The sequence below is a fragment of the Electrona antarctica genome (assembly GCF_951216825.1).
Source record: "Electrona antarctica genome assembly, contig: scaffold_1650, whole genome shotgun sequence".
NCBI classification, from domain to species: domain Eukaryota; kingdom Metazoa; phylum Chordata; class Actinopteri; order Myctophiformes; family Myctophidae; genus Electrona; species Electrona antarctica.
Window position 1 is genome coordinate 1,305 of NW_027637140.1, and position 10,306 is coordinate 11,610.

Below are 10,306 nucleotides of genomic sequence, written 5' to 3' on the forward strand. Positions count from 1 at the left end.
CAACAAGCTATATATGCTATATATGCTTAGATGATTTCTATTCATATAAGGATAAATGTGCGCGACTGTAAAGACGAAACGGACGTGGCGAGGAGGCTCCACTTCCGCTTTATAGTATACTCATGACAGCTCTTCGGTTGCTCCAGACTGTATGATGAAAGCGTTTGGAAATTGCGAGAGGCAACAGTCTGGTAACGTAAGACTAGAGAGCGAGGGAGAGACTTTACGAGAAAGAGAGGGACCGTCTAACCTCTGAGGACGATTCAGTGGTTCTCAAACGTTTTCATGTCAAGGAAAAACGTCACATACTGTACAAGCTCGTGGCGGATAACCCATTCTGACCTGAGATCAGATTCTAAAAATGTCTTCTACATCCTGACAGTTTTCTGAAAAAGCTATGTTTCTGTCAGTCGTTCTTCAATTTTTCAAAAATAGCAGACCTACAAGCTCATAGCGCGCCACTCGGTGGCGCGCTTCAGAAAACTGTCAGGATTAAAAGATTTTTTTTAAATTTCGACGTCAGGCCTAAATGGGTTAAAACACCAAAAGTGACAGTTACAGATGCGTTCCAATAAGGTCTTAGCGGTGGTCAAATAAAAGCCGTCCTCCTCAGTAGCTCACCGAAGCCGATGAGTCCCAGGGTCTCTCCGCGGATGCGCGCGGCTCCGGACGCCACCTCACGGATCTGCTCCACGCTCTGGACCCGCGTGCCCTCCCGGAGGGCCTGGTACAGCCAGGTGTTCCGTCGGTACAGGTTGAGGATGTGACACATGGTGGAGTCCGCCGTCTCCTCCACCGCCGCCGAGGGGATGTTGCACACCGCGATGCCTGCGGGGGGACGCACACACACACACACACACACACACACACACACACACACACACACACACACACACACACACACACACACACACAATAACATCAAAACCTATGTTATAAAGTTTTTTTAGGTTTTTTTTTTACGTAAAGCAGAACTACGTAACTTTCTTGTATACCCCAGATTTGAACTTCAGTTTCCTGATCAAGTGCTTCAATTTTTACAATTGATCTGATAGAGCTTGCCTGCTGCCGAGTGGCGGTGTGTGTGTGTGTGTGTGTGGGGGGGGGGGGGGGGGGGGGGGGGGGGCTAAACTGAAAAACACAATCAACACTGCAGCTCTGTGGGACCCAGCGGTGGCTGCTATGAGAGAGCCTGCCTGAACCCGCTGAGCTGGGCCTGTTTGAGTCAGGCCTCACTGGAGCTCTCTGTGTCTCTCTCTGTCTCTCTCTGTCTCTCTCTCTGTCTCTCTCTCTCTCTCTCTGTGTCTCTCTCTGTCTCTCTCTGTCTCTCTCTCTCTCTGTCTCTCTCTCTGTCTCTGTCTCTCTCTGTCTCTCTCTGTCTCTCTCTCTCTCTCTGTCTCTCTCTGTCTCTCTCTGTCTCTCTCTCTCTGTCTCTCTCTCTCTGTCTCTCTGTCTCTCTCTCTCTGTCTCTCTCTCTCTGTCTCTCTCTGTCTCTCTCTCTCTCTCTCTCTGTCTCTCTCTCTCTCTCTCTCTCTCTCTCTCTCTCTGTCTCTCTCTCTCTCTCACTTTATTGTGTTTTTTTCCCCCTTTTGCTCTGTATCACCCGTCATAATAAAGGCCTCTTTAAAATCAAAATCTCTCTCTCTTTAGTGACTCCTCTGGACCTGGTTTCCTTTTCTCGTCTTTTATATGAGACGCACACATGTTCAACGATGTCCTTACTGACATTCCAGTCCACGTATTTTGTATACCTTCTGTTTTTAGCTCTGAACTGAAATTAAATCAAACAGAAAGAAGCATGAGGTAAATTATCCTATAATCACGCCTCTGTGGATCTTAGTAGAAGCACTGAGCTCTACTGACTGACTCACACACGGAAACATATAGAAGCACTGAGCTCTACTGACTGACTCACACACGGAAACATATAGAAGTTAATAATGCATAACTCTACTCAGTCTCCTTTCTTGGATGTACAGAACACCAAAGGTGTGCGTGTTCGATTTTCTGCACTGGCGAACGTGACGCGATCGGCGCCGCTTCTTCCATATATATACGTTCTTGAGTTATGATTTGAAACCCATTCAGGACGGGAACACCCTTTTGGTGTTTTAAGTGTGCGTGCGTGCGTGCGTGCGTGCATGCGTGCGTGCGTGCGTGCGTGCGTGCGTGCGTGCGTGCGTGCGTGCGTGCGTGCAAATGTTATACTTGTCGTGTTGGTACGTAACATACCCAGCTCCCCGGCGGTGTGACGTGTTGTTATTGTGCTGTGTGTTCGTTGTGTTGTTGTGTTTGACGTACCCAGCTTCCCTACAGTGTGACGTGTTGTTATTGTGCTGTGTGTTCGTTGTGTTGTTGTGTTTGACGTACCCAGCTCGCCGGCGGCCTTGATGTCGATGTTGTCGTAGCCGCTGCCGATGCGGATGATGATGCGCAGCGCCTTGAACTTCTCTAGGTCCTCCCTGGTCAGCGTGATGGTGTGGTACATCATGGCTCCCACCGCCTCGTTCAGCACCTGCACGCACACACACACACATCAAAATTTTAGGACAAGGATTTTATGGATGGCATTTTTAATACATTTTAACTGTGAGCCTGAAAGCCCGAAAAATAGTCTACCCAGCTCATAAAAGCGCTGCAGCTTATAGATCAGCTGTAAATGGCGAATGGTAATTAGAACATTTATATAGCGCCTTTATCCAAGGCGCTTTAGATAGATTGTGCATTACATTCACCCATTCACACACACATTCACACACACATTCACCACACCGATGGCGGAGGAAACCATGCGAGGCCCCAACCTGCACATCGGGATCAATTAGGGGTGCAGAGTCTTGCTCAAGAACTCTGGGGGAGCCCGGGTTCGAACTGGGAAAATCACGGTTACCATCCGGCTGTTCTACCGGCCACTCTGCCCCTGAGCCCCTGCCGCCCGAGCTATTTTTCGGTCCGTGACACTGGCACGCAACTAAGTACAAATCATGTTTAACTCTTAATTCCAACCCCTAAATCTAACTCCAAACGTCTAATCCAAACCCCAACCTTTTTCTAATGGTAAAACCTCTCTAAAAATCAGTTTTATACATGAAACAACCATTTTTCTTGTGAGGACCATGGAAATGGTCCTCCTCACAATGTCCATTTGTCTATTACAAAGTACCACTATAGGTTTATTTAGGCGTGGACAGTGTAGATCAGCATCGTGCTGAAGGACACACCATCCGTCGACGGCGATTGAACCAGATTCCGTTGCAACTCTATTCTTTTACATACTGTACATATGTAGACATGTCCTCCCACGGGGCAGCACACCTAAACCTATCCTTAACCCATGTCTAACCCATTACTAGTCTAAACTAAGTATGCACCCCGTCATATAATCCCATGAGGGATGCGGGCCACGAGGTGGCATGACACTTAACCCATTTTGGGCGGGAACCCCTTTTGGTGTTAGCATTATGTTATGCTTTAGCTATTGAAAAATAGCAGATCTACAAGCTCATAGCGCGCCACCGAGTGGCGCGCTACGAGCTTGTAGGTCTGCTATTTTTGAAAAATCGAAGAACGACTGACATAGAAACATAGGTTATTCAGAAAACTGTCAGGATGTAGAAGACATTTTTAGAATCTGATCTCAGGTCAGGCCCCTTGGAGGGGAGACATAGTACCCCCTCATCCTCACAACACGATAAGCATATACTTACAGTACAACCTTACATTGAGATGCCATTGGAACCATTTGTATTAAAAAACCTTTCAATCAAAGTAATTTCATAGTAGATGCCATTGGAACCATTTGTATTAAAAAACCTTTCAATCAAAGTAATTCCATAGTCAAACAGAAACCACTAATAGGGCTATTCAGCTAAATTGCTCAGGGGCCACATTGTCACACAGTCGGTCAATTCCCAGTTTGTTCATTGTTCCCTCAGTCCATTCCTCATGGGCTAACTAACTAACTGGCCATAACAGCAGAATGCCGGCCCCGGTCCCTGAGGTCAATGTGAGATCCTTAAAGAAGAACCCATGACAATCACAAGATCGCGTCTCGTCCCCTCTGCATGAACCATGAAGACCACATGACAGATGGAGACATTAAAAATGTTTTTTTTATGGTGAGTCGGGGAGGGGGAAGGGGGATATGAGCCCAGCAGACATCACATGGCAACCGCCGTCAGCGCAGCAGTGACACTACTGTCCTTTTAACCCATTCTGGACAGGAACCAGTTTTGGTGTTTTAACTAAGCATTATGTTATACTTTAGCCATTGAAAAATAGCAGATCTACAAGCTAGGTCTGCTATTTTTGAAAATTCGTGAAAATGTGGCACAAATCTTTGAATATATATTCTTTCAGAGCGAACGTTTTTTTTTATTTTGACGTCGGGCCTAAATGGGTTAAAGCCCCTGTGTCTCTTAGCTGGAACAAGTAATTACGTTGTCTCGGGCGGAGGGAGGTTTGTGCGGCGTCATCAGAACTGCACTGCGTGCCCTCTGGGTCTCAACGTTCAATGGGTCGGGCTAATTGACTGAAGAGAGAGGTCGCATCGTGTGGCTGATCCCAGTGCAAACGTTTATGCTTCATTTTAATTTACACTCGCTTGGTAGTTCGTACACATTCAAGCACAAAGTGGCGCGCTGCGAGCTCGTATATTTGCTATTTTTGAAGAATAGACATTGCACAAATCTGAAATGACACACAAAAGGACCAGTTTTAACGGGTTAACAACACATAATGAGACACTGGCCAGCCAAATGACACATACTGTACAGCAATGAACACAGCACTTGAAAGTATACTGCTCTTCTGAGATCTGGATAAAGAAAGAAAAGAAAGACAGAAATGTACCTGGACACCTGTCATAATATTATATCAGAGGTTGTCAAGAAGTCAATTGAGACGAGCAAAATCGCTCAAAATGTCAAGTAAGGGAGGGAGTGAGCGAGGGGAGGGGAGGGGAGGGAGGGAGTCACAGTCTTGCGATCGAGAAAGGCCGTCATAGGCAGACCTGTATCCCGAGAGAAGACAGACTATGCACCCACTGCACACAAAATGAAGTGGAAACCGAGCTACACTTCCTAACCATCTGTCCATTGTACCAAGACATCAGAGACACATACTTCCCACAGATTACAACCACACACGGAGATTTTGAAAACATGACCAATGACAAAAAACTCCCATATCTGCTGGGCGAAGTACAACAATGTGCAAACACAGCAGCAAGATTCGTGAGTTGCTGTGATAGGAGAAGGATATCAAACGGAACACAACCACCCTAAAGACTAATCATTGTGTATATTCCTGCACTATACCTGCATCCAGTGATCTTGGTACAATATAGAAATTGATCTATTGAAGATTCTGACGTTCAAATGTACATATTTTTTGTTTTGATTGTATTGCTGTATTGTTGTATTGTGCTTTCTGCTTTGGAAATGTAAACGTATGTTTTCTCATGCCAATAAAGCCCTTTGAATTGAATTGAATTGAATTGAATTGAATTGAATTGAATTGAGTGAGGGTGGGGAGGGAGGGGAGGGAGGGAGTGAGGGAGTGAGGGGGAAAACGCACTCCTGGTGCGATGGGTCGTCATCATGAATCAATCAATACTGCAGTGCAGAAATACTCTGTTACAAGTAAAAGTACTGAATTCCAAATTGAGTAAAAGTACAAAAGTATGGGCATCAAAAAGGATTTAAAGTACCAAAAGCAGAAAGTACTCATTATGCAGGACGTCCCCATTGCACATGAAAGAGATGAAAATCTATAAATCTACAAAGTAACTAGTAACGTTTTCTAATAATTGCAGTGAAGTATAGAAGTACAATATTTGCCTCTGAGATGTAGTGGAGTACACTGTATATATAACCCATTCTGGGCGGGAACCCCTTTTGGTGTTTTAACTAAGCATTATGCTATACTTTAGCTATTGAAAAATAGCAGATCTACAAGCTCATAGCGCGCCACTCGGTGGCGCGCTATGAGCTTGTAGGTCTGCTATTTTTGAAAAATCGTAAAAATGCGGCACAAATCTTTGAATATATATTTTTTCAGAGCGAACGTTTTTCCACCACAACTCTATACAGACATCAGGAAATACTCCCGCTCCACCACCTATACAGACATCAGGAAATACTCCCGCTCCACCACCACTCTATACAGACATCAGGAAATAAATGCCAGTCCTCCAGACAAGGTGACCTGCAGGCCTCCAGGATTCCGTGTATTGTGGATCTAAGCATCAGCCGCCCCTATAGCCTGTCAGCGGGCAGCGTAGTAAATAACTGTTCACCTCCAGCCAAAACTGCATTAGCTCTCCTCCTGATTAGCAGATTAGCTCCGAAAATTTCCATCGCGCTTTTATTAGCCCCCGCGTCCTAGCCGGGCCCTGTGAAGTGCTAATTCAAGGGTAAAGCCACACCGCACGCACGCACGCACGCGCACACGCACACGCACACACACACACACACACACACACACACACACACACACACACACACACACACACACACACACACACACACACACACATTCTTCCTTTCCTCTAGTCTACTCTGGACTTTGCCTGAAGGGCAGGTTTTGTGTGTGGAGACAAAAGGCTGTATGGACTAGGACAGTCATTGGAAGGTACTGGGAGGAGTGTGTGTGTGTGCGTGCATGTGCGTGTGTGTGCGTGTGTGTGTGCGCATGCGCGTGTGTGTGTGTGTGAGAGTAGGGGGGAGACAAACTGAATGCAGTTTACTTTAATGGAAACTCTGAGCTAATGTGTCTATTTCCCTCCTCCTCCTCCTCCTCCCCCTCCTCCCCCTCCTCCTCACTCCTCTCTGCTGAAACTGGAGCCACCGCTGCTTTTTACAAGTATCATTTGTGACAGCGGCCGGGCGTTTTTTTGACACAACGCAGAAGGCTCCCCAACTACTGGAGAATGTGCGTGCACCCACGCACGTGTGTGTGTGTGTGTGTGTGTGTGTGTGTGTGTGCGTGAGTGTGAGGGGGAAGGGGAAGGGAGCGAGCGTGTTCTGTAAAGTACTTGCATGAATGATATCTCTGGGTGCATGCAATGCCGCCGTGTACTGTATGCATGCATACTGTACGTGTACGTGTGTGTGTGGTGTGTGAAAGATGCATGAATTATTTGGTAAAGTATGTTGTGTTATGCGTGCGTGCGTGCGTGCGTGCGTGCGTGCGTGCGTGCGTGCGTGCGTGGTGGGATACTGAGGAGGGATTTTATACTATGAGAGTATGAGGTCATCCCAGTGGTGAGCAGGGTGCTGATGTAGTTGGGATGAGGGCTGGCTGTAATGCTGAGAGAGCAGAGATATTCTGCACGCGCTACACCAGGCCAGGCCCCTCACACAACCACAGCCTGCCTCCCTTCAAATACACTTAATACATGAGTTGTTTTGCCTCTCCAACAGGCCTGAAAACCCACCTTTCAGCAGCAGGCCCAAGGGAGAGGAAATGATCTTCCTTTTCCCCTCCCTGCCTGTACAGTGTTTTATTATTCTTGTGATGATATTGAATTTTATTGCTATTCTCCAGTATTATGTCTATGAATTGATTGCATAGGGCCTAAATGAAAACAAGACTTTTTGTTGTGTGCTATCCCTTTTGGACGAAGTGTTTGACTGTACTCTGTTGCTGTTTTTACATTTATGTCTAATAAACTAATCAATCAATCCAAATTGAAGTTAGATTGATTTTTTTGTATCAATTCTGAACAGTAACGCAAAAAGAAAAAGGCAAGGAAAGAAAACTTAAAGGGTTCAAATAAATGCAGTCGAGGAAAAGCACAATATTTGCCTCAGAGATACTCAAGTAAAAATACCTCAAAACTGTACTTAAGTAGAGTACTTAACCCCTGGACCAGCTCAGTGGCCTTGTGGTTAGAGTGTCCGCCCTTTGTCTGGGAGGTCGGGGTTCAATCCCCGGCCGGGTCATACCAAAGACTGTAAAAATGGGACCCAATGTCTCCCTGCTTGACACTCAGCATCAAGGGTTGGATTGGGGGTAAGTCCCTGCGACATACTAGCGTCATGTCCAGGGGGTGTACTTGTACATCAAGCTGCCTCACGCTACAGAAACAGGAGATAGGCTCCTGCCCTATGGGCCTCATGGCTCGGCAAGGCTACTTACTACTTAAGCAAATGCATTAGTTTTCACCAGTGCAAATGATGGATGGTTGAAGCGGGAAGCTTCCCATTCCCCAGCGGACACCCACTACCTCCTGAGCCTATGGATCTGATGCATTAAAGCCCAGTTACTTGATCCCAGCTTTCACCTATAGCAGTGGTAACCAAATGGACGCTTATAGATCTTTAACTCTTGAGAGCGTAAAATGAAACCAAATGGACCCCGTAAGGGTCCATTTGGTTTCATTTTACGCTCTCAAGAGTTACATTGTTGTTAAACATCTGCATTACTGGAACTGTTTTATTGGTTTTTATTCTTATTTTTACTTGTTTTTTTTCTAATAAAGTTGTCCTTTCTTAATAAAGTTCCCCCCCGGCCCCCATAAAGCGTCTTTGGGTATCATGAAAAGCGCGATATAAGTCCCAGATATTATGACTTAATTTACAAGAAGTCTACACAATTGGAGAATGTGTAGAAGAATTGTTATTTTTAACGTTTGCCTGTTATCGCTCCTAAATGATACCGACGTCAATACAGCATGGAATTGTGGACAAAATCTTATCCAAATATGACAAACAAAATATTTTGGGTCTGAGAGGCTAAAAATCTCATCAAATGGTGGTCCGTCCGTGGCTGAAATGCCAAAGAAATAATGGACCTTGATATGAAAAGGGCTGCTGTAGTCACACGAATAGTAGCCTGGAACTCACCTATGCTTTTTATGGCATAGTTTCTCCCGGCAGGATCCGCCGGGAGAAACTATGCGCAGCTGCTAGACATGAGACTAATTAATTAGAGCGACAGAGAGAGAGAGAGGAGTGTGTGTGTGTGTATATGTGACCGGGTCTGGCAAATAGGCCCTCATCTCGACCAGAGTCATTTTTCAGTTTTTTACAGATTATTAAAGTACAGAATATAAGCTTTCATATGATGTATCATTCAATGAAATTGGAAAATATTTGAAGGAGATATGACCATTTTAAAATGATTGTGCCGTTTTACCCAAAGCTGAGAAAAACCCCTTTGAATGTTCACAACATTCACAACATTTGTTACACATTATGTGTGCGTGTGTGTGTCAATTTAACAAAGGTGCAGACGATGAGAAATCAGCAGAGAGTGAGTGATGTTTGCGCTACTCTATGCCGAATTGAAGTGGACTCGGACCCAGACTTTTTTTTTCTCCCTGCAGGAAATAAAAAACGTCTGGGTTTCCGAGGCTACACGAATAGCAGACCTTTGGGTCTAGATAGAGGGCTGGCCAGGCCTTTCACCTGGATTCCTGCGGTCGCTTCAGTGTTTGGACAGAGTGAGAGACAGAGAGCAGGTGTTGCGTTCTGGCTCCGACACAGCCGGGCACTAGTGTTAATGTGTTAACACTTTGACGGCTTTATATTAAAAGATGTCATATATACTGAGGCTGCCGGGATTGTTTAATTACCTTTGGAGCATACATACGGCGAAGTATTTGCGTCCTTTGATTCATGAAAATCCCCCTTGAAAATAGTCCCATGGTTTGTTGTCGAACCGAAAAATACTCCACAAATCGGGCTTCAATCGAGGCTACTTTCACCTTCAACTCAGTCAGCTTCTTCTGTTTGACTGCTGTGGACAGAGGCATGCGTGTGCGTGTGAGTGTGCGTGTGCGTGTCATCTTGCTGTCTGTCATTTTATCAAGCAGAGGTGGAAAAAGTACTCAAATGTTTTACTTAAGTAAAAGTATTCTCTCCACCAGGCCGAAGGCATGGGGAGAGATAGCGCCACGCCGCCACCATGAGGCCGACTTTTGTAAAACACATTTTTTTATATTACTCCTCCAGATTGGAGCATGCAATTTACGTGAAATCTTTCACAGACTTTCCTACTAGGCTGAGGAATATATCCCACCCTTTTCACATTGGCCTGTTATAGCGCCACCAACAGGTGGATTTTTGCAAAACACATTTTTGGAACAAAATGCCTCAAATCATCCAATTGCCATCCAAGGCGTAAGAAGAAATGGCACCCTTTTCACATTGGCCTATTATAGCGCCACCAGGAGGCCACAACCTGACCTGCCCTGGTGGAGACCTGTGCCCCGAGGGGCACTTTATCTGATTAATACTGCAATGTAGAAATACTCTGTTACAAGTAAAAGTCCAGATTTTTTTTACTTGACTTGTAGATC

General features: G+C 45.5%; 1 protein-coding gene across 1 annotated transcript; it reads right to left on the reverse strand.

Moving 5' to 3' along the window:
* Window positions 1-621: 621 nt before the first annotated feature.
* On the reverse strand, window positions 622-2,516 carry LOC306919135 (C-terminal-binding protein 2-like; the record flags this gene model as incomplete). Its single annotated transcript, XM_079531970.1, has 2 exons — window positions 2,371-2,516; window positions 622-828 (listed from the first exon to the last, which is right to left on the reverse strand). Coding segments are annotated over exons 1-2 (328 nt in total), but the record flags the coding sequence as incomplete, so codon positions are not given.
* Between the last annotated feature and the right edge of the window lie 7,790 nt (window positions 2,517-10,306).